Here is a 25720-nt window from a genome sequence, read left to right on the forward strand (position 1 = left end):
GGAAAACTCTAGGCCTCACTTAAAAAAATTATAACTGACTTTGAATCATAATATAGCAATCCAGTAAGGCTAAGAAAAAAAAAACCCAACCCTCCCCCCCCCCCCATCTCTCAGGTTCAACCTTTCTCCCTACAATGCTAACCTGTGAAAAGAGTAGGATGTTCAGTGTCATCCACAAGTTTCAGCAGTGGGCACCGTAGGAACCAGGGAGCGTGCGAGTATAAAAAAAAACCCCAACACATAGTATCCTTGCTTGCGGTCAACTTCCCTAACAGCACCTTAACTTAGTTTGTGGTGCTGTAGGGAGAGAATAGGTTCCTTTTAAACCCTTAACACCACAGGGTGTACATTTATGTCCTGGGTATGCAGGGTTTATGAAGAGTGGTATCTCAAGCCAATCCCGCTCCATACAAGGCAGGTGCTGTCTGTCTGTGATAGACAACTGTTTGCAACAGCCGCAATTAGTGCCAATGCCGATCAGGGCTGTTAACCCTCTAAATGCCTCTGTCAATTCTTAAAGCGGATTTTAAATGCCCCTATGGTTGTTTTAGGGTCCCAAATGGCCTCCTCATGATGCGATCGTGGAGTTCCATTCAGTACTTGTGGCACCTTTTCATAGACTGCCTGTCAAAATGAAGTACTGTATAATACTGTGACATTACTTTATACAGTAAATCTTGTTAAATAAACTTGTTATTTGTATAGTGCCAACCTATTACACAGCGCTTTCAAGTAATTATTATTTATTACCCTGCACCAAGCTGGGTGCTCATTTTACCGACCTCGGAAGGATGGAAGGCTGAGACGACCTTGAGCCGGCTACCTGAACTAGTCAGGGTTGGAACTTGCAACCTTCAGGTCGTGAGCGAGAGCTTACACTCTTCGCCACACGAGGCTCATATGAGTGATCCAATGATTGCAAGTTCAAGTGCCCTATAGGGACCACAAAAAATGTAAAAAAATTAAAGCGTAAAAATGTGAGGAGGAAAAACTGGGGAAAATAAGGCAGTGTCCTTAAGGTTCTTACAGCCCATAAAATTCATTATCCCCAAAGCTAGAACATTTGCTTTAGTTGTAAAAACACATTTTGAAACCTTACGGTAAGGGTTTTTGTGCCATGCAACTGTATGCTGTGGCTGAAACCGAAGTGCTGAAATCTCTACTTACTGGCTTCCATACTTGGTCTTCTTGAATTTATCCCTCTTGTACTGCGCGTGCTCCTCTTCTAATGTCTTTACCGCATCTATGATGCTACATAGTGTTTTATAGGTTTCACGGGGATCATCGATAACGAAGCTACTATATTCTTCTTGTTCAGGACCGTCATACACGGACTTGCTTCCACAAGCCTCTAACGAGGTAAAAAAAAAGACCAAAATGATATTAAAATACAGGATATTCAACTCTCCACTATAAAATTCTGCTGTGCAAAAGAGGAATATTCCATTGCCAAGAGATACATTTGTGGCCCAGCCATAGGTGCCAGGCAGGTCCTTTCTCAGCTACTTCCGTAACACCTATAAACTATAACCAAGAGACAGCCACCCTTTTCCTCTGTGGCAATCACTGGCTGGCTGGCACTGCCATAAATGTCTTTTGCAATATCCTTTTACCTTTTGAACAATAATACATTAATACTATGAGAATGCACTAAATGTACTATAGAAGTGCTGCTACTGGGTGTTAAATAATGCAACTTTACATTCTTATGACAAGAAATTGATTTCTCTACGGTTAACAGCAATCACTGGGAATTCCTCTTAAATAAAGAGGTTATCTGGATGGACTAAAAAATGGTGAAAGATAATGGTAGGGCCATATTTAAAAAAAAAAAAAAAAATACTTGACTTTTTCAACTTCAGCAAGGACATTTGCTTGAGTTATTAGTGACTTAAAATGAGAGATGTAAGATTTTCGTATGCGATTTTTAACACCAACATTTAAAAGTGAACTGACTTTTCTTTATCCAATTAATATTATTTAGATTAAACGAGAAAAAGTTATGCAACTTTCTAATATACTTTGTGTATCAATTCCTTAGCATTCAAGAGCTCTGCTTGCCGTCAGTGAAAGGGAAATTTTTGCTGAAAACATGTATAAATCTAAAACTTCTCACGGACAAGAGTGTAGCTAAACAGCTTGGGCTTCAGTCAGATACGTTGTACGTACATTAACCCTTTTCAATCCACTGTCTGACGGCTTTACAGCTCTGATGTCGGAAGACGTCCGGCAGGGTATTCTTACTGTATATTACTGGCCACTCTGTTGTCGGGGGCCTCGCTAGCATGTCCCATATCGCAGTACTGGCTCTAGCCAGCAGATGGCGCTATTGTATAATGGCAGAAAGAGAAAGCCCCCTCGGAAACCCTGAATCCAAAATTGGATTGCAAAGGGTTAATACACTATAGCAAACCATCAGGAAAGGAGAGAAAGTTGCAGCCAATGTATTTGGCTCACATGGGTTATCTATACTAGATACAACTGTAGTAATGTCTTATTTAAAACACTAAGACTAAGACCAATATCTTGAGAAGCCAATTTAATTTCCAGTGTGATTCTGGAGTGTGAAGGGAAACTGGTGTGCCTAGTGGAAACCCAAGCAATCATGTGGAGAACATGCAGATGGTTGGCTTTAAACCATGGCTTCCCACTGCAGGCAGGCAGGAAGGCTCACCACAGAGCCAGAGCTTAACATTTAATAATATTCCCACACATTTCTTCTGGTAAACAAGTACTAAGAATAAGTCAGTCACATTTCTTGCATCAGCATACACCCTGCTAGTTCTAATTATAGGATGTGTATATTTAGGGAAATGCATTTTCCAAGCATAGAACTCTATAGTTTACAAATAAGATATGTGTTATAAAATAGTTATATATTGGGGCACTGGACAACATGTAGGCTCAGTAGTTGGCACTGCGGTCTTGCAGGACTGGGATTCTAAGTTTGGATCTGACCAAAGAGAGCATCTACATGCAATCTGTATGTTCTGCCAAGGTTTCATCCTAATTCTGGAGTTTCCTCTCATACTCCAAACTGGCTTCTTATAAAATTAGCCCTAGTGTGCATAGGCGAGATAGGGATCTGGAGTATGAGCCCCATTGGGGATTAATGGCAGTGATTACAGTATGTGTGATCTTTTGTGTTACGGAATATGTTAGTGCGAGATACAAAACAAATCCATGCAATGTAGCAGGTGACCAAAAGATTAGATTATCCTCATCCAATTCCTGACCTCTTCTTTACTTTTTAGGAATACGTAAATTACTGTACATAGTCTTTATACATGTTGTCCATTCATACCTATACATTTTAAATTGCTCATTCCCTTACACTTGTATACATTAATTCTGCTTTCCCACTATAAGTAAGAACTCAACTCCTTTAAGAATTATAGAGCCAGTCCTGTGATATTTTTAAAATTAAATCATTATGTTGCGATCCCCCAGCATATATACTGTAAGTGAGCTAGTATTATCTTAAGTTATTTCTTTCTTTCTCTCTGAAACTCCTTGCATCTTTTTCCTCAATGGTCATGTGATCTCAATTCTAACCAACTCAGATTTGCTTGGGGGTTATGATCTCTGAAACTAGCCAGATTTTCAGGTAATGTGCAAAATGCTGTTGCATAACTCTTACCACAGAAACTGACTACAGGAGGACACAAACACTCCCAACACAGTTACTGATGATGATCACACAACTCCGGTCACACAGTTATAATAGGGGAGATCACAGCTCATTCTCCTGACTGTATACTTATGGTCTGTAGCCTATATAGGTGAATATAGAAAGTAATGATAATTAAACTGTCCCTCCTGTAGGCAAAAACTGCATAGTATCAGCTAATGCTGTGCTGATACATCATGGGATAGATGTGAAACAAAGTAAAAAATATCACTCTAGATGGGGCTTGATAAGTATCAGACAGGGTGCTGTACTGCATGGGAGCAGCTGGAATATACAAATGAGACCTCCAGAGTGTGGCAGTGAATTAGGTGAGGGGTAGGGGCAAGGATGGAAAAATATGTTTTTGCCAAACTGGCCCTTTCAATGGCTGACTTAAACCATTAATGCCTACCTTGCATTTTCTCCATCTTGGACATATAAGTGTTAAAGAGAGAGTAAATCCTTTCCGTTTCTCTATCCCCATCAATAACAAGTTGGATATTTGCTGGCAGGCCCCTGTAGTGAATACGAGACAGAAAAATACAGTTGATCACAATGCACACAATTTACTTTCTGCAAGAGACACAAGTTTGTCTCATTCTGAAAATAAAGTAAAATTATTTTTCCATTAACACAATTTTTGGCAATTCGTTTATACAGATCAAAAAGACACAATGGAACAAGTTTATCAAAGTAGTTTTCGGTTGTATATAGTGTTTGGTTCAAACACTGTACTTATGAGGCTACGCATGACTGTTAGAAAAGGTGGGAAGCTGAGTGGGGTTTAGGTCTACATGTAGCACATACATTTGCATACACAAGCTGATTAATATATACATTCTCCAACATGTAAAATAATTTCAATCATTCCGAAGGTTTCTTTCATTTTGGAGAAAAGGGTAATAGTAATAAAGTAGTCTCCACTTAGATTGCAGTGCTGAGGTGAGTTTTAATTTTAAGGATGTCTAGGATCAAAAGAAAAGTGCCACCATCATGAAATACTACCACCATTTGTCATGGGTAAGGACAATCAAAGAACCAACACATTTCCTTACCCAGTGCATGGACTGCACCCAGTGGCATTCTCTGAGGTAACCTTGCAACAAAGCCAGTGCCCATTCAGGTAGGCCGAAGGATGGTAGACCGTGAGGCGTTTCTGGTTACACTGACTAACTTTGGTGAGGATGTCTATCCAATCCTTATCTTCAACACAATTATTTGCTTGAATATATAAGGTTCTTGAAGGTTGAATGACCTGAAACATCTAAAAAGACAAACACATGTTTTGTTTAGTAAGCTCATTAAGGTCCATCCATTCACTTTCTATGCACTTTTCTCAAGAACAAGGTGCACTGTGATATCTTCTACCAGGCGCCAATATGTTTGAGGAAAATATTCCTAAACAAGGAGTTAAGAGGAAGAACTGATCTCTCAAGCAGCCGAGTCGTCAATGTAGGCCGCCTGCAGACGGCCGGGTCGGATCCGGCTGCGAGAACTCTTGCAGCGGGACCCGACCCGAGCATCTGCAGAGAGCAGCGTGGGCACTCACCTCTCCCGCGGCCCCGGCTCTTTCATGTGCCGGCGCATGTGCAGAGCGGAGCCGGCGGCCGGTGAGTGACATTTCCCCCGCACAGAAATAGAGCATGCTGCGGTTTGTTTGCCGCGCGAGATTTCGCGCGGCCAAATCGCGTCCGTTTGCATAGGATTGCGTTTGTTAACACAATCCTATGGCAGCTTCCAGGGGCGGAAATTCCGTGGGAAATCCCGCCGCGGAATTTCCGCTCGTGTGCAGGCGCCATTACTCTTCGACATATTCCTTTTTTCTGCTATTTTTTTTTTTTTTTTGATTGCATATTTTTAGCTATTCAGAAATTGACAGAATAGGTAGTAAGACATAAGAGCCCTCAGAGACCAAATGAGTTATATTGAAGATTGTTGCAGGCATGCTCTGTAACATGCAGATGGAGGATAATTGGCAAGCAGTGTACATCACCTATTGTAAATGGTGGCATTTAAATATAGACGTTACTATTGATTGTTACTCTGCCCTATAGTGATAATGACTGCTGACTATTTCATGATTTTGTTGTATATGCAGTAGACCGTGATATGGAAAAAAAGCCCAAAAACTAACAGGAAGGCCCAAGTCCATGGCACAAGCGAATTCCGTGCAAGGAACCCCTGCATTTCCCCGGCAGCAGTGTCTGTGCGGATCTCTCCATTTTCGGTTCATTGTACTACGTATGGTCCTCACGGCTCGCCATCGGACATGTACACTACAGTTTTCTTTTAATCTCCTGCTTTCCCATGGATCCGCTGCATGTTTGCAGTGTCAGCTGCAGGTGTGCAGCGGTTCGGATGGCTTCCATTGACTTCAGTGGGAACCGCACAAAAATGAAGCACTGTGTGATTTTTTTTCCGGTACGCAAATCAAATCTGCCTGTTTTAATCCATTTGTGGATGCCCATGCATCTTTATGGGCAGCTTGATTTGCGGATCTACCGCACGGATTCTGCAAATCAAATTGGGCCAAAGCTTGACCCACAAAATGTTTGACTATCAACTTAATCTAGATTGGATCTTTAGACTTCATATCCAACAACGTTATCATTTTTACATACATTCTTCATTTTGAAGGACTCCTCTTCTACTCTTTCCACAGCCAAAATGTTTTCAATGGGGATATTGCAGAGTGGGTGATCTGCTGCAAGATACAAAACCAGCAATTATTCTATCATTAATACATTACACAATTCTTCTAACCAATGCTAGGGACTACTCCTTTTCATTTTATAATAGTGTCCGCAGCATGTAAGTGGTTGACGGAGGGAAGGAGCTTGAACAAAGCTCCGGGTCTGCCAGGTAACCCAGCCTATTAGACCCTGCCTCTGGCAAGCTCTAGTAGGAGAGCTGTTACAGGCTTACTACACTGCACTACATAAATAGTAAATAAACAGTGTAGTATACCATATACTAGCGACTGAAGAAATTTATTTTCAACTCCCCTAGTGGGACTAAAAAATAAAAAAAAAGTTAAATAAAGCTTATTTTAAAAAAAATACAAAGTAAAAAGCAGCCATTTTCTTTTCACCACAAACTCCTTTTTTAATGAAAAAATTAATAGATCCCGCCAAATTCATAATGACCCAGCCTATAAAAATTTGTATGTATCCCACATAGTGAACGGCATTAAAAAAAAAAAAAAAAAAAAAAGATAATGCCAGAATTGCGGTTTAGCATTTGCCTGTATCCCAAACAACAAAAGAAAAAAAGTCACGTGTACCGAAATTGTATCAATGGACACTACAACTCCTCTTAGAAAAAGCAATGCCTCACACAGCTTTTTGGGGAAAAATAAAAGATGTCATGGGTCTTGGAATGCGGCTGTGCAAATATACATTTTTTTTAAGTGTTTTAAGTGTAAAAGTAGTAACATTAAAAAAAAGCATTATACATTTGGAACAGTTGAAACTATGCTGATTCAGGGAATCCAGACATCATGTTATTTATACCGCAAGGTGAATGCTGTAAAAACAAAACAAAAAAAAAAAATCAATTGTGCAATCTCAGTCGGGGAGACCATTGCCTGCAAAAACTTAATAAAAAGTTAAAGGGGTTGTCCCGCGCCGAAACGGGGTTTTTTTTTTTTTCCCAACCCCTCCCCCCCCGTTCGGCGCGAGATAACCCCGATGCAGGGGTTAAAAAAGAACACCGCACAGCGCTTACCTGAATCCCCGCGCTCCGGTGACTTCTTACTTACCTGCTGAAGATGGCCGCCGGGATCTTCTCCCTCGGTGGACCGCAGGGCTTCTGTGCGGTCCATTGCCGATTCCAGCCTCCTGATTGGCTGGAATCGGCACGTGACGAGGCAGAGCTACCAGGAGCCGATCTCCGGCACGAGCGGCCCCATTCAGAAAACAAGAAGACCGGACTGCGCAAGCGCGTCTAATCCGGCGATTAGACGCTGAAAATTAGACGGCTCCATGGAAACGAGGACGCTAGCAACGGAGCAGGTAAGTGAAAAACTTCTGTATGGCTCATAATTAATGCACGATGTACATTACAAAGTGCATTAATATGGCCATACAGAAGTGTATAGACCCACTTGCTTTCGCGGGACAACCCCTTTAAGTTATAGCTAAGGCACAAAATAAGCCACCACTGAGGGGTTAAAATGAACTTAATTTAAAGTAGTGTCTGGAAAGGGTTATAACGCTAAACTACTGTAATTTTAGTCAACAACTTAAACCTCCACATTCAGGATTATACTTCAAAAGAAGAAATCAGTGGACGGGTTACCTTTGGCTTTCTGGTATGTAAACTCATGGTTAGTTAGTCGAAACCATCTCTTCTTGAAATTTTTCATACCAAAACGCTTCCTCCCTTGAGCTCTTTTGATCATAAATCTAAGTGAAGGTCACAAGAATAAATCCTTTTATTATTAAATACAGCAAAAGTTAAAAAAGATAACATTGTAAATGCTTTCAATTCACTAAAAATATACTTAACAAGAAATGCCAAGGAAAAAATTTGTAAGCCTACAAACATTCATATATGTGTAAACACCAAGTAATAGGGTCAGAATCTCTATGTTAAGTCTAGCGGCGCGGTTGTGCTTCAGCCACCAGCGCCGCTAGGGAGAGTCAAGTGTTGCTGAGCGATGTTCATATCAAGTTGATATAAAGAATAGCGCTTACCAGTTTGACTGTTGCCATGTCCCCAAAACGTGGAAGACCAAGCTGCGGACGGCAAACAGTTCAAGCTGAATCCTTGAGTCGACAACGTAGAGCCGATAACCATAAGCAAATGTGTCTCCAGTAGGTCAACATTACTCCATACTAAAACATTTACAACCATTCTTCAAACATTTCATGTTTGCATAGCGAACATAGTCAACTTAGTATGATGAAGGGGGAAAAAAAACAAACTTCAACTATCCTCCCTGGCCTTGATATTGCTTCTAAAATGGTTGATTTTAGGGGGAAGATAGATATATTATTTATTCAGTTAATACCAAGATATCTTTCCCCTAAAATCACTCATTATCTTAGCCTTTGGGAGACCAACCCCAACTGCCACCTCCCTAGAGGACCATGAACTAAGTTATGGTACTGCGAGAGGAGGCGATGGGAATCCGGGTGATGTATTTTTTTTATACTCACCCGCTCTCTCGATCCTATGCAGTCACCAGCTGATGGCTGAGCAACGCACAAAATTCTGACTCTCTTCACGTTGCCATGCGTACACTCGGGTTAGTAGACACAGTCTGATCACTACAATCGTCTGTCGTACGCGCCTAACAAAACCACTCAATGCACTCGTCTGAACCTTGGGCATTAGTAGGAATAAAGTTCTTAGTTTTAGTGCTGTATTTATGTACTGAGCTTGGTTCTGGTGCTGTATTATTAAATTGGTTCTGGTGCTACATTTCTGTTCTGAACTTCGTTTTGGAGCTGTATGTGTATACGGAGGTTATTTCTGTGTGTTGTATAAGCACTTCATTGCTCCTGCAGAATTAATCTTACCCTTCCTTAAGGAGAATAGGTTGTTCTATGCTCTTGTGATCTCTTCTTCCCGAGGATGAAATCAGGTCCAGAAACTAAAACAATGAAAAATCTGAATTAACAACAAAGGAAATTGCTGTGTGATCTGAATACAAGCCAACATCTATAAATGGTGCTGAGAGTTGCTTGTGTGCCCCATCAGCCAAGATCATATTGTACAGATGTATTCTGAGCAGGTCTCTCCATCATGGACATCGCATCTGACAAGACATGTGGCTCTACTCGCATTAACTTCATTTGCAAGTAGTAAATGAATCCTGTAGTAAGCCACTAATGCTTTCACTGTACACAATGCCATAATGTATTATTACAATCATTCTTAATGAGAACTAAAATCAGATTGATATAAAAACATATTAGTGAGCCAGAAATGCTACCAGCTGCTCATTATAAATGCGACAAAATGGAAAGACAGCTGGCCCTCTATTGTCTGTGATAAAATCTGCATTAAAGGGGTTGTCTCGCGGCAGCAAGTGGGGTTATACACTTCTGTATGGCCATATTAATGCACTTTGTAATGTACATCGTGCATTAAATATGAGCCATACAGAAGTTATTCACTTACCTGCTCCGTTGCTAGCGTCCCCGTCTCCATGGATCCATCTAATTCTGATGTCTTCTGGCGTTTTTAGACGCGCTTGCGCTGTGCGGTCTTCTGCCTGGTGAATGGGGCCGCTCGTGCCGGAGAGCTGGTCACCGCGTCATCGTCGCTCCGCCCCGTCACGTGTGCCGATTCCAGCCAATCAGGAGGCTGGAATCGGCAATGGACCGTACAGAGCCCACGGTGCACCATGGGAGAAGACCCGCGGTGCACCATGGGAGAAAACCGCGGTGCAACCCTGGGAAAGGACCGGCGGCCATCTTAGGGAGAAGATTTTTATAACTTCATATTTCATCACATCGGTGAGTAGCAAGCAGTTTAAAAACCGCTTTAAAGTGCTATTTTATGCCGGGGGGGGGGGGGGGGGGTGGACAGCAGGGGGAATGGGGTAATGGAAAATTTTGATGTTTGCCTCGGGACAACCCCTTTAACGTCACATAGTTCTGATTAAAATACTGTCATTCACATGCCATTTCCAAGGCTTACTTTCCAGTTCCAGGTTTTCGAGTTATTTGCTTTTGATTTCATCTGACAAAACCAGTGGAAAGGGGGGCAGAATCAGTCATTTAGCCATTGATTTTAACCCCTTAAAGACCAAGCTGTTTTGTACCTTAAGGACCAGACACTTTAGGGATTTTACCTATGAGGTGGTTTTACTGTCCTATTTTGTTTCCTTTAGCTACCAAAATTATTTTTACTGCGTTTTTGACATATAGGGAGATTTTTTAAATATCTTTTTCACTGACTTTTTCCCCGTTTTTTAGTTTTATTGGGGGTAAAAATGCTAAAAAAAATGATTTTTTTAAAAAAACCTTTATAGTTATATTTATGCTAAAATAAAGTATGGGAACGGGTTCCTCTTTTTTTTCTCGGACGTTTTGATATACAATATGTATGGTTTTGGAATACAGGGCGCATACGGTAACGGTTTTGGTTGGCGTCAGCTTTGTGTTATTTTCTTTCTTATGTATATATTGTTGTTTTATTCTGTTATTTTGTCTTACTAACGTATGTAATCGTGTTTTTTTACTATACGTCCCCCATGAGGTCATATAAGACCTCTGGGGGACATTCATTTTTTTATTTGACACTTTCCCACTGTAGCTGGGGCATCCATAGGAGTCCCAGTTACAGGGGAAAACAACCCCTGTAGTGACATTAGTCACTGGCAGAGCTGGCCAGGGTCTAGTATGACTCACCAGCTCTGCTGTAGCAGGGAATCCCGGGAGGTCACATGACGTTGTGTACTCAGGAAAGGAAAAGGCAGGAAGAGTTAAATAACCCAGAGGAGAAGGCAGGAGGGGTATCAGCTGTCACTAACAGCTGATAACCCGTCCTGCCTCTAATTGATTGCAGAGCCAGGAGGCTTAAAGCATCACCGTAATTTTACTATCAGCGGGGTTTTAAGCCCAGGACCAGGGACCGTATATTTACTGCCTGGTCCTTAATGGGTTAAAGCAAGATTACTTGTATCGACAACTCAGGGAATCAAACAAGTGTGCATTTAGTTCTGAAAAGCTTGATATGCTTGAAAAGTAAAAAATACTCTCCTAGGGTAGCTATGCAATTCAAGAAAAATCTAAGAAACGTACATTCTTAACGGCATCTGCATACTTCTGTTCATTAAAGTGGTCATAAAATGCAGCCATGTAGGTTTCTTTGAAACTTGCCTGTAAAAAAAAAAAAAAAAAAAGTAAAGAGTTTACAACAGTAAATATAGCTACGATAGATCTAGCAACATAGCATTTATGGAAGATAAAGAAACAGCTGAGCTTGTGACCCCAATAGAAGTGAATGGAGAGAGCCTTGCACATGCACAGCCACCTCATCAGGTGGGACAGAGGTAGGGGGATTCCTGTTCTGGAGATAGGTGTATGACCAACCTTTATCAGATATATATAGCATTTTTTTGTCGACACCATAAATGACCAAGATTGGATTACCCTATTAGGCCTCATGTCCACGGGCAAAAGAAGAATTAAAATCCGCAGCAGATTTTAACTCTTCTTCTGCCCGCGGATCTGCACCCCATAGGGATGCATTGACCACCCGCGGGGTAGATAAATACCCGCGGATGGTCAATAAAAGGGATTTTAAAAAAAATGGAGCATGAAAAAATCTGGACCATGCTCCATTTTCGTGCGGGTCTCCCGCGGGCTTCTATTGAAGCCTATGGAAGCCGTCCGGATCCGCGGGCGACCTAAAATAGGAATTTAAAACAATTTACTCATCCGGAGCGGGCGGGGAAGGTCTTCTCTTCCTCACGGCCGGATCTTTCTTGCTTCAGCTCGGCGGATGTGCCCGGCGCATGCGTGCGGCACGTCGGAGACGTGCCGGCGACGCGCCGCCGGCGTGACAAATTTATCCGCCGGCCGAAAAAGAAGATCCGATGGGTAAATTCTTTTAAATTCCTATTTTCAGCGCTCATGTCTGCGGGGCAGGAGGGACCCGCTGCAGATTCTCCATGTAGAATCCGTAGCGGGCCTGATTTTCCCCGTGGACATGAGGCCTTATAGACGTGATCTGGTCTTTCGTAAATAAATTTTCATTAGAATGTCCAGGCTACTGTATATGTTCACATACGCTGGCAGTGGTATAAGACATCTGCTCCACACCAACCCATCAGTCCCCTCTAGAACTGCAGATTAGCATAAACCAGTGTCACTTGAAGTGGGGTAACACGTGACTGCAGCATTGGTCTACTCACAGGGGGGTCTTTAGTCTATACCCACAGAAGTCTGTACAGGAGCCAAAATGTACCTAGTAATCAAAATGCACAAAATGCAAGTAGTCCGAGCTTACAGCTATAAATCCTCAAACTTTCTGATGTTCTATTTTGTTGATAGCGCCGAAACATTTCCAGCATTTGGGCAGCAGCACGTGTTAAACTGTTAGTGATCAGATTCCTAGAGAGAGCTAAGAGTATTTATTCGTTCTGAGGACATTTTTCTACAGGCAAACCTATTACATTGGTTCGCCAGTTTAGGGAAAAAAAGACAATTTTAATACATCCCATTATGAAATTCTGGGTTAATATAGTAGGGTTTCCTGTTCAGTAGTCTCATTTCTTTACCCAAGTTAAGAACAATTACAGGCAGCATTTCACTATCTGGAGGACCTGTCTTGCATTACACACACGTCTCAATCTTTTGAATAGTAGGTGTGCAACGACTAAAGTGACCCTCCAGTTTGGGGCCAAAATTCTGTCCTAGGACTAGAGGGAAAGTGTGTGGGGGGTAGGGGGTTACCTGCAGTTGCTCTCTTCTGCCATGCCTCTAATTCACCGATTAATTGCCCCGTTTTGGCCGTCGAAGATGGCCACAGAAATTTTCTAACTACGCATTGCGCAGTGTCCTCTCATTGGCCAATGTTGATCACATCAGCAGCTCTGGGCAATCAGAGAGCAAGTAAAGTGCATTGATAGTCTAACTCTACCAATGTGTTGTGGGTATTAAGTAGTCTGAAAACTGCATTGGCTATCATGAATGAAAAGAAAAAAAGGGGGGGGGGCAGAAAGGGAGGATCACAGTATCAGCAGAGAAGAACGACAAGCAATATACACCTCTCCCCCTCTGGTCCCAGGACAGAGTTTTATTCCAAAATGGTAGGTCGCTTCAGTTTTCCCTGTGGTGGCGCTGCAAGGCAAACTGAACAGTAACTGCCCAGTTTCCCTTCAAATCACAGCTGATCGCTGAGGGTCTACAAGCAGCGGGAATACTTAGTCTCTACTTTTAGAAGGGGTCAGTTTTGACAATAAGCTCGTCATAGTCTATAGTGGAGAACCCTATTAACACTCAAAGGTGCCACAAATCAAGTTGATCTCAGAGAGAAAAGCGATTACTTTATGTTTACCGAGTGTCTCCTCAAACTTCGTTTCCTTGATGCTTTATTCACCTACATGATGGGGCACAACTACTTACTACAAAATACAGGAAGGTTCTTAAGTGTACTAATGGATATTATGACAGCTACAATATTTCAAACTCAAGATTAGAGATGAAATTAGACAAGGCTAAGCACAGATTGCTACTTGCTACATAAAAGCTTTGGGACTGCAGGTTATAAAGTGCAAGTAATGGGTATAAGCCTTTCCCACCCAAATCGTGCAAAGAGAATCAATCATTCATGCTTGGCTATATACAGCACTGCTTAAAATAAATCCTTGCTGTCTCAATGAAATATTAAACTACAGTTTTTAGAGCTGTTTGGATTACCAGGAGTAAAAGTTGTTCATAATACAGAGGAACATGGATCCTTCCTATGACTCACTGCCTCACAGAAAAGATGCCAAGGCTTGGTTCCATTACACAGCTGACAGTACCATGGCCTTGGATAACCCATGTACTCCTCTGAGGACAATTAGATGCTCACTCTTTAGTAAAAACATATATATAATGGCTCTATAGTGAAACCGATATTAAACGGTGGGGATACATACTCCACTGCATGAAAAAGCTCAGCGGGGGTGGTATCATGCAAGCTAGTGATAAACAACCTGAAACCAGAGAAATAACGTACTAAACAACTTAGAAATAGACCAATAAATTAAATAAGTGTTTAAAATTAGAGAAACCAAAGTACTCGACTGCACAGCAAATCTATATACAAACCCTATGAGTAGACAGACAATCTGGCCCATTTACTATGGTGATCATCTAGTTAACAACACAACACATTTAGTGCACTTTTGACCCTTTTTCTTTTCCCAATTTTTCTTTTGTCTCACTCTTTGGTTTGCTTCATTAAACTCGATATATATAATGTCATACATTCTAAAGACTAAATGACGGGTCAAATAGGACAGAGCTGCGCTTGATGGGCGCTAACAGGAAAGGTTCTCCGGGTTGGTAAATGAGGGGGCCCAGTGGATGGGAGCTCATGGGGCATGAAGCAGAATACTGTTGAAATGTTTAATTATAATATATATATATATATATATATATATATATATATATATATATACACACACACACACACATATACATATACACATATACATATATATATATATATATATATATATATATACACACACACACACGAATGAGAAGAATCTGCTTTAACAGAGGAAGTCACCGACTCAAGCAACGGGAGTTATGCTTGTGTTACAAGGTTTTTCTGCTGTGGTGTACAGTCTATATTTGGTATTCTATAGTTAAAATCATATTGCAATTTTCATATAAAAATGTGTAATAAAATCCTTCGCACATACAAGCACAGCACAGCATTAGGACTCCAGGGACGTGAAACGTTGGTGCAATCTCTAATGCCCTCTCATATGCTGGGTTTTATTTGAAGTTGCAGCTTCACAGTTGTAATACTTACAGATTTTGACTTGGATAAACTGCCCAAAGTCTGTATAGTCTTGGAGATGAGTGTCAAGGTTCTAGAAGTCTGTGGATCCTGCATGAAATAGTTAAAATAAAGTCACAAAGTATCTAGAAAACCCCACTTCTAAAAACTGGAACCTGAAACAGACACACAAATAGCTTTGTTGCTGGGAAATCTATTGGTCTGCCATTTCTAATACACACTATTGGTACAAACTTTGAAACACATTAAACATCTGAATGCAGACCAATACAGAACTGAATTTTTAGTATTAACCCTTTCCACTGTCTGACCTCTGAAGACATTATGATTTAAGGCTGTACAGCTCTGATGTTGGAAGACATCCGTCGGGGTTCTCTTACTGTATATTGCCAGCCTCTCTGCTGGCGGAGCCTATCCAACATGTCACCTCATGCAGTACTGGCTTTAGCCAGCAGATAGTGCTGTTGTATAACGGCAGAAAAAGAGTAAGCCCCCTAGGGAAACCAGGATACAAATTGGATTGGAAAGGGTTAATATCTACCTAAATAGTCCCTGCTAACTTTAGCTAATATTTCCTGACAGTTACTGTAATGCTCCACTTGGAAAGGCTCATTGGAAACAACCTTCTTATGTGCATAATATTACAGTGTAAGACAAGCAAATATAAAATGATTAACATCCCCATAGTAATAGACTAGAAGAAACCCGGTCATTGATTATCAGTGCCGCCCACTACACAGGGGTCAGTGCCCGAACAGCTGATTGGTTGGGGGTCCCAAGTGGCAGACCCCAGCTGATCAACTATTGATGACCTATCCTGAGGGTAAGTGATCATTAAAAAAAAAAATAGCCTGAAAAAGCCATTACTATTAGCATTAGCACAAGAAAACATAGTTCCAAAGCTCGACATAGCATATAGCAAATGTAATACCAAAAATGAGTAATATGTAAAACAGTTTAAGGTTCTGCAATATAACGCATGCTATTAGAAACGTTTCCCTGTAACATATGACCTACGTGAAAGCGGCAAAAACTCTGGAAGTCACACACTGTGGAGAACATATTAGTATATACATTCATTTATACATTGTATCCCCAATTACAGCAATACTTTATAACTGTCCTCACCTAAGGGAACTCTCATGAGCAGCTGCTGCGGAAGGTTTCATTAATTAAGGCTTAATTTATTATGTAGCAGCATGCACATCTAGCCATAAAGCCATACACACAAGCCAATATGTGTATACTAACAAGTCAATTATTGTGGCATAGCTGAGCACTAAATTAGCTAACAAATCTGTTTATACATGAAGGTCTGGGATGAATGCTCTGCTGCACCGCCTCCACAGACTTCATAGATCCAGGGAACCCCATGTACATCTGCCACTGATATAACCATCTTAACCCTTTCCAATCCAGTTTTGGATTCAGGGTTTCCTGAATTTTTGCTGCTATACAACGGTGCCCTCTGCAGTGTGTGCGCACCAGAGAGGCTCCAACAGCGGAGTGGCTGGCAAAAGCCGGTAAGAATACCCTGTCGGACGTCTTCTGATATTGGAGCTGTACAAGCTTCAATCAGAATGCATGAAGACGTCAGACCGTGGATTGGAAAGGGTTAATACAATGCTATTGCCCAGCTAATATACAACACTTATTAAGCTAACATTAATATTCAAGGATATGCGAGCATCCCATACATCCAAGAACCAAGATCCTGAACACATAATATTTGCTGTGTAATAGACTAGAAAAAGAATCACTCTATATCAGTCCTTCCAGGCTCTAGAGAGGCAGTCTGAAGTAAACTGCTGGACACGAAGAGGTGTATAATAAAATATCCTATGGGCATTAAAGGGGTTGCCAGGCTTAGAAAAATGTGGCTGCTGTCTTCCAAATACAGCTCAGCTCCAATTCATTTCAATGGAGCTGAGCTGCAGTACCACACACAAGCCCATGGAAGGGTGGCGCTGTGTTTGAAAGAAAGCAACTGTGCTTTTCTAAACCTGGACAACCTCTAACTGCTGAAAAATGTTCATACATACTTTCAGTGACGTGTTAGAAGACGAGATGTGAAAAATACTGGGAAAGCCAGTGGAACCATTAACCCTTTCCAATCCAATTTGTATCCTTGTTTTCCTAGGGGGCTTACTCTTTTCCTGCTGTTATAAAACGGCGCTATCTGCTGGCTAAAGCCAGTACTACATGAGGTGACATGCTGGATAGGCTCCTACAGCAAAGAGGCTGGCAATATACAGTAAGAGAACCCCAACGGACGACTTCCAACATCGGAGCCGTACAGCCTTAAATCATAATGTCTTTAAACGTCAGACAGTGGATTGGAAAGGGTTAACATATGTGAACAGAGCTTTACGATTCCAGTAAAGTGCTTGACACTAGGTTGCAATATTGTATATCTTCAGGGTACTGCACAGTTATCCTTTGTACTAAACAGCACAGTGCCTATCTTATGCTAGGTTCTAGTTGGTATAAATGTATGGTTGTTAACTTTTTCATCACTCGAAATATATATATTTTTTCTTCTTTTACTTACCACCTGCTTTGCACTATTTCTTTGGTTACTTTTCTCTCTTTTTTGGGGGGCATTAGAACAAATACACACCTTTTCATAGTTTTAAAGGGGTTGTCTCACGAAAGCAAGTGGGGTTCAGCACTTCTGTATGGCCATATTAATGCACTTTGTAATATACATTGTGCATTAAATATGAGCCATACAGAAGTTATTCACTTACCTGCTCCGTTGCTGGCGTCCCCGTCTCCATGGCTCTGTCTAATTTCAGCGTCTAATCGCCCGATTAGACGCGCTTGCGTAGAAGGGTCTTCTGCCTTCGGCTCGGCAGCAGCGGCGTTCTGGCTCCGCCCCCTTCTACGCGCCATCGCGTAGCTCCGCCCCGTCACGTGTGCCGATTCCAGCCTCCTGATTGGCTGGAATCGGCACACGTGATGGGGCGGAGCTACGCGATGGCGCGTAGAAGGGGCGAAGCCAGAACACCGCTGCTGCCGAACCGAGCCGAAGGCAGAAGACCCTTCTGCGCAAGCGCGTCTAATCGGGCGATTAGACGCTGAAGTTAGACAGAGCCATGGAGACGGGGACGCCAGCGCAGGGAAGGTAAGTGAATAACTTCTGTATGGCTCATAATTAATGCACGATGTATATTACAAAGTGCATTAATATGGCCATACAGAAGTGTATAACCCCACTTGCTTTCGCGAGACAACCCCTTTAAGGTCTCATTTTATAATACTCTATTAGGCTGCTCTCACACAGATGTCTGTAAAAAAGCAAAGTGTAACTGTGTTTTTTAACGCACCCCATCATCGCAGCGGGTGTTGAGCTGCGTTTAAAAAAAAAAAGAGCTGAAAACGGACTAAAAGAGCAGACAACATTCGAAAATCGCGGCGTTAGAAATGCTGTGCTCGAACTCTCGTCTGAGAAGCTCAATGAAATCAATGGAGGCACTTTACAGCTTATAGTGCGGCATTTGAAACGCTGTAAAACAATGGCCCGTGTGAGAGTGGCCATAGAATAAATGGCTTATTCTGTAGCCATTGTGTGAGAGTGGCTACAGGATAAATCAATATTGGAACGTGATGAAAAACTATTTCCTCATTTCCGGCTGCTTTTAAATAAAACATTAAATGTAGTTTTTTTAGCAGTGTATTATATGTGCCTTTCCAAATACTCCTTCATTGGGGATTTTTCTCAATTATTACTGTATATTATAGTGTAAGGATCAGAACAGTGCAGTGGATCCAATAACCAACCGTACAGTCTGGACTTTTTAAAAATTTATTATTAGCACTTGATATTGAAAGGCATTTCTTAAAAAAAAACAAAAAAAAAGTTTTAAAGGGCCACTCTGGCAAAAACATTTTTTTCAATCCCTGTCCTCCTCATTTGATTGCCTGTCACATTGTGAAGGTTTCATCTGTATATTGCAGTCACTTCCATGCAGTGCAGCCTCCTGCTTGATACATATTAGGCACCATCTTGATGCTGATGAGCAGTTAGAGACTGTACAATCCCGGCTATAGGTAAAACACTGCTATTACATTATGTATTCACTTAAATAAGCTACAGAATATAAGTACACAGTCAGGAGGATGAGCTGTGATCTCCTATGTTACAACTGTGTGATCATCATCATGAACTGTGATAGGAGTATCGGTGTCCCTCTCAATGCAGTTTCTGTGGTACACTCCATATAATAGTATAACACAAACTAAGAAACTGACTAAAAATGCAAAAAATTAAGATGTCGCATGAATAAGGATGTATTTCAAAGAACATCCTTTAGCATTTCCATTAACAGACTAGAAAATGTAAAACTATGTGCACATCAGACTATTTTCCCATAGCCTGTCACTAACATGAAGTCCGGCACAGCGTGTGTCTTGTGCGCCGCAGGAGTTTCTTTCAGTCAATTCTCTGACACATTGCAGAAACCAACAAGAGGCTTTCAAGGCACTTACTGGGTGGTGAAGACTGAGCTGGAAAAGGTTAGGAGACAGGATAGCAGGTGCAAAGAACCGCAAGAAGATGAAGCTGCTCACAGCGGTGTATCTTACATCAGGATCGTCTGAAACAGAACACACAAATAGTTAAAGAAAACGGAGACATGCAGAAATCATGGGAAGAAAACTGTATTTTCCCAGTGATAACGGGTCTGAAAGTGACAACAGGTCTTGGTCCTAGATCCACTTCCATATTCAAAGCTCACAGACTAGGATAATTCTACAAAAGAAGATGCTGAACAGTCTCTTCAGTATAAATGGAAATCGTGGATTCTGGGCATGATCAGGTTAGCACCAGGATACCTCAACCTGATCTGATGCTCTGCCTTCTAGCAGACTGTTTTTTATGGGTTGTGCATCAAAATGGTTTTATAGACTTTTGGCAGATTGTGGTGAAAAGCCTCTAAAACAAACAAAAGCAAACCAAACAAAAACACACAAAAAAAACCAACCCCCCCCCCCCCCCCAAAAAAAAAAGAGGAGTTGTAAAGAAAATCATCGGCATCACAAAATACAAAACGCACACAGGATGTGTGTCCAGTAGTGTCCAGGGTTTCAGATTATTAGTAGATAGTTCTCATAAAGAACAGGAATGACACATTTTAAAATGACACTCAGATTAAAATCTATCACACAAAAAATACATTTTGTACTTGTAATAATAGGTTCTTATTCCAAAATAAAGCATATGTAATACAATATTACAGTATTGCTGCAAACATGTACGGCTTTTAGCCATTTTACACTTCTGCCTCCACTATTCTTAAGGGGGTGGGGGTGGTTTGTGTGTTTTGGGGTTTTTAGGCAGATTTAAACATTAGGACTTTTAAAAAAGTCTCAACACTTGTAGCAAACTCACTACAGTAGGTAGGTGGGATAAAAAGGTACTAAACTTCTAGATACAAGGAGATGCGGGCAGATGCAGATAATACACACCCTCGCTTCTATGCTACTTGGCAACCCTGGATTACTCTCCTGGAATCTGCAAGGTTCGACAGCTGGATCCTAACAGGGAAGACCTAGGTTGGAATAATTGAGACCTGACTGTTCTTGGGTTGGATCAGAACCAAAGGTGATAAGAGACAAACAGGCGGTCCTACTTACACATACACCCCCCCCCCCCCCCCGCCACTCCAGATGCCCCCACACATTGGGTTTAGCTTAAAGTTAAATTTCATGGTTTTATTTAGTGCTCTTCCTTGACTGCCTATATATACCAAAAATTGGGACAGTGATACTCTTACAACATGTACAGGCACAACCCAACAGAGAATGATTAGTGTAATTTTTCTATGATGTAATTGTGCCCGCATAACTGATTGAGATTCTGCTGTCTTAATAAAAACTTTTTGAACATAAGTGACTCCCTACACTTCTCTAGCCATACTTAAAGATGTGATTACTTTATCATTGGCACGCAACACTATTAAATTTGTCACAAGTAATGGCGAAATGGCCTCCAGTAAAACGGACTTAAAAAAAACCCTCATAATAAAACTCCCCTCCAGTGTTCAAAAAGACGTGCAAGGATTGGTATGAGCCAATTCCCTAATTCATGGAGGTGCCGTTTGGGATCCTCACCAAACTTAAAATCATAAGGAGATAAATATCAATTTTTATTAAGAGTCTAGATTTTCTCTTCTAAAAAAATAAATAAAAAAATACATAGGTTTTTAGCAATGACACAAATGATCCTTAACAAGACTTCACAGCATCTGTCACTTCCCACTGTTGTACACACTCCTAATATTTTAGCACAGCGCCCTTAACAGTAATTAACACCTTCCTTTGTTAATCAGATTTCAAATGTTAATGTGTTATTGGAGCTGAAATGCAGTCATAAGCTCTCGCTCAGGACCTGAAGGTTGCAGGTTAAATCCCCGAATGGTTCAGGTAGCCAGCTCAAGGCTGACTCAGCCTTCCATCCTTGCAAGGTCAGTAAACCAACCCGCAAAAACAGTCTGCCAAACAAATATCATGATCTGACGTCACCCTAGGAGTCATGACTCTGTGCTTACACCAGGGGACTTTACCGTAACCTACTTAGACTTTAGATTTTGTGTGGAACTACAGTATGTAAGTACTGATGAATACATTAAAGATATAAACCTGTATGCTAGTTGATCCATCCAGAGAGATTCATAAACACAATTAAAGAGTTTGAAAGGTAACATAGTATGTTAGGCTGAAAAAAAGACAAATGTCCATCCAGTTCAGCCTGTTTCCACCCCCCAAGGTGCGTATTACTGCTGCTATGTCAGCTCAGTTTTATAGCTACTTTATTTAGAACATTGATTGTAAACATGATAGCAGATAATGTTCTGTATATGATCCAGAAGGAAGGTAAATACATTGTATTACATTGTTGCTATAGAAGCACAGACTGATTTCATAAAGTAGATGTGTTCTCCAGAACTCACAAGCCATGCTCCACCATTGGTAAAGCTACTAGAAAACTCTGCAAAATAGGCACAGCGAGAGTTCTGTACAACACGTAGTAACTGATTACGATACCATCTGCCATATGCATAAAAAGGAAAAATAGTGGTGCAACGACCTTGTACGATACCCCTCAACTGGACACAGCGGTGGGATTCCGAGTTTACGGCAATTAAAAATAGGATTGTCATTTATTTATAAGACAGCCCATTAATTGTAGCATCAGTGTCAGGAGCAAAATTGCCACAAAGATATTTTGCGCATTCAAATCACCACTGATGTGTCCATCGGCAATCATATGTGTAAATCTGAAGGCAGTTACTGAGTTTTTTAAGCCATTACTTCCATGTTGAGATATCACCCTAGTTTTTCACATTTTCAATGCATATTAACGTTTTTTAGCCATTACTTATGGAAAGTCTCCTTTAAAGACAATTTCTATACCAGTGTACTCATTAATTGGTTTATAATTAATGAGTACACTGTAATTATAAGTATGATGCTTGTTTCTGTTTATGCTGTAGGGCCTAAACATGGACAAGTCTGTGTTGCAGAAATTCCAATTTTGCATGGAAAACACAATAAAGACTGGTCTGATGTAACTAGACAAGGAAAGGGTACCTTGTGTAAGACCTAGTATCAAGTTTAATGCTTGTATTTCCGAAAGAGGAGTTAACTAAATGTCTACTACTAGCATGTGAAACGTCTTTGGTTCCATTACAAAGAAAACAGTCATTTTAGTGAGTCTGCACTTTAGTACAGGCATATGATGCAGAAGATTTAGAAGAAGCATATTTTCCATCAGCTGGATAGGTTGTTATTTTGCCTTTTTTCTTGATTTCACCACAAAGAATTTGCCTTGTAAGGTATAAGCAAAGCCTGGACAAAATGAAGGATTTGATCTGAGCGGGCAGGATGGAAAAGATCTGAGAAGGATTTTTATTCTGCAACATGAACCACTTCAGCGAGTTTATTGGCATTCTGATAAGAGCACTTAGGAAATTTACTGAAATGATCATGAAGCAGGGCTCTTCACAGAAGCCTAGCAATGCGTGAATGCGGACCTGTACTTTAGTAAGCTCTCATGCTTATGAAGTGTGATTAACGGTTCTAGTCAATGCAAATGCTTCATTATTCCCATATATCCCTAGAAAGTCAAAAATGTATTTTTTTGGTTCAAGAAGGATTAGAGATAATTTGAGCATCTGCTTACCTTGGAAACGCTTGGCAGCAGATTCTCTCAGAGAGAAGAAGATGTCGCACATAACAGTCGGACAACTGACTCCTGATTTTGTGATGACATTAAAAATCTGGTCTACATAATTCTTCAAGTTTTCCTACAGAAATTTTTAAAAAGTTCATTGGTACAGTGGACTTCTGTCAACCATAGAAACCCCACTCCCCAGTAAACTGTCAAGCTGCTAAGTCTAGGGTAATTTTTACAGGAAGTCAACCACCTACTTAATGTTTTATTTCTTTTTATAGTTAAATGGTAATTGACAACACCACAATATGCAAAACACGGATAGTGACATAAGTTTCCATGTGTGAACCCAGACTCTCAATGGGATAGAAAGAGGAGGGGAGTTTTAGATTTAAAGGAACCAAATCAGAAGTGAGGAAGATGGTTAATGACTGCATGAACCATTGCAAAAAGTTGGAAATGATGTACAAGACTCCTTCTGGTTTAAAAGATATTAGTTTCAAAAAAATATGTATAGCAAGAGTTATGGGCCATTCTCATTAGCATGGCAAGAAGATTGACAGTTTAAGATCATACTGACCCTTCCCGGATTTGAACCAAGGCAATAGTGCTCACCAGGGAGCCATAAACATTGCTTTCATCTAGGCAGTGTAAGCGTTACAGAGGCAGCCAATTAGATGCCACTAAAAATGAAATTACACTTTGAAGCCATCTGCCATTCAAACTGAAATAGATGGACTCCTAGAAAATACCATATTATACTAGAGTACTAGCTGATCCAAGTATAAGCAGAGTCAATAAGTTTTACCACAAAAAAATGATAAAACTTATTGACTCGAGTATAAGCCTAGCTATACTCGAGTATACTAGGTAGAAAGAAAACAAACCCCCCCCCCCCCCCCCCACAATACTCACCCTCCCAGCCGGCGCCTGTGTCCCCGGCAGTGCGGCAAGTTGCTTGAGACTTCTCCCCGCTGGGCTTTGAATTCTCTCGCCGTCAGCACTGTGCAAGTAAGCGCTGCAATTAGATTGAACACCAGCCAATCACAGCCGGCGCTCGATAAACCAATCACAGCCATTCAGTGATGTCATTCACTGAATGGCTGTGAATGATCGAGCGCCATCTGTGATTGGCTGGCGCTCGATTCAATCACTGCGCTTACGGCGGGGGAATTCAAAGCAGAGCAGGGAGACGACAGCGGGGAGAAGTCTCCAGCAGCATGCCGCACCGCCAGGGACACAGACGCTGGCTGGGAGGTATTTTTTCTTGTTTGTTTTTTCAACACACTGGAGTATAAAACTCTGCTTATACTCGAGTATATACTGTATTTTTGTAACACACATAAGGAGTATACAGTAGCAACACACCTGTGTTGCTGGTGTATTCCCCACACAGGCATGACATAATGAAAAATTCTGACACCAGATGATTGCCATGTCAAACTATCCATTCTAAAGTACATGAAACAAGTCATATACATTCATTACCTTGTTGCTTTCTAAGTTTTCTCCATCTTTTAACTTCACAGGATCAATCTCACAGGGTTTATGTAACTCGCAGATCTAAAAAACACACATAAGACATGATTAGACATGAGTGCTTGGCAATCTTTGTCCTACAGAGGGCACAGTCAGCTTGTGTTCCTCTCAGTCAAAAGCTGAACACCCCTAGACCAAAGGGCCTCACAGATTGTTGGGGCTGAGTCACTGTGAAAGGAAATATGCGGTTACTTGTTGATAAGTCAGCGTCCCAGAAGATTACTGTCTCAGATTGACCAGAGATGGTCTGAAAGGAGATATAATCAGGGTGTAACCACTAGCTGTATGACTGGATGTGACACTTTAAAAAGACACTGCCACATATATTCTGTAGGAAGGGTTAGCAGCGATCCTCATCGTCTTTTGCAGTGCGTTTTTGTGAAAAGAAAACCAGAAAAGTTTTATATAAAAGTAAATTATTGACATTTATCTGCTTTTCTTGACCAGTGTCTTTGCTTTTACATATTGTGGTTACGGAGCAGCACAAGGTGACAAGGTAGTATTCCTCATAGGGATGTGACATCTACTGCTAGGTGGAGCTGTGATCACATCAACATGCAAATTAGGTGATAGAATGATTTGCATACAGCACTGAAGGCGTTAATGCTGCTTCCCACACACTGCATTCTGATAAACAGCTATAATTAGTAACATGCACCTTCGGGTCAGTTCAGATGCTTCAACAGCTGCCTGGAGCTTCACAATAAATAATGAACATTCATACGAAGATCCTCCTTGTCTGGATGTAGCTGTTGGCAATAAAACTTGCAGTATGTACGTAATCTGTGTTTCATCCTAAACCCTGCCCGTTCTTGTTGTTGAGGTCACCGCAGTGAGCACCTTCATGTGAACAAAAC

General features: G+C 41.1%; 1 protein-coding gene across 2 annotated transcripts in view; it reads right to left on the reverse strand.

Annotated features, from left to right (window-relative positions):
* The window catches only part of RASA3 (RAS p21 protein activator 3), a 161841-nt gene that overhangs the window by 3118 nt on the left and 133003 nt on the right, over positions 1–25720 (reverse strand). Inside the window, exons 13-23 of one of the 2 annotated variants that reach the window (XM_066577243.1) lie at positions 24813–24887; positions 23334–23457; positions 19640–19746; positions 15161–15238; positions 11428–11505; positions 9196–9269; positions 7970–8076; positions 6292–6371; positions 4726–4934; positions 4083–4186; positions 1168–1351 (exon numbers count right to left, since the gene is read on the reverse strand). In XM_066577243.1, the coding sequence (XP_066433340.1) occupies positions 1168–1351; positions 4083–4186; positions 4726–4934; positions 6292–6371; positions 7970–8076; positions 9196–9269; positions 11428–11505; positions 15161–15238; positions 19640–19746; positions 23334–23457; positions 24813–24887 (1220 nt within the window). Of the gene's footprint in view, positions 1–1167; positions 1352–4082; positions 4187–4725; positions 4935–6291; positions 6375–7969; positions 8077–9195; positions 9270–11427; positions 11506–15160; positions 15239–19639; positions 19747–23333; positions 23458–24812; positions 24888–25720 lie in introns of both variants that reach the window. The other variant, XM_066577239.1, reaches the window with a different exon arrangement.

This window comes from Eleutherodactylus coqui, chromosome 1, assembly GCF_035609145.1.
Source record: "Eleutherodactylus coqui strain aEleCoq1 chromosome 1, aEleCoq1.hap1, whole genome shotgun sequence".
Classification (NCBI taxonomy): domain Eukaryota; kingdom Metazoa; phylum Chordata; class Amphibia; order Anura; family Eleutherodactylidae; genus Eleutherodactylus; species Eleutherodactylus coqui.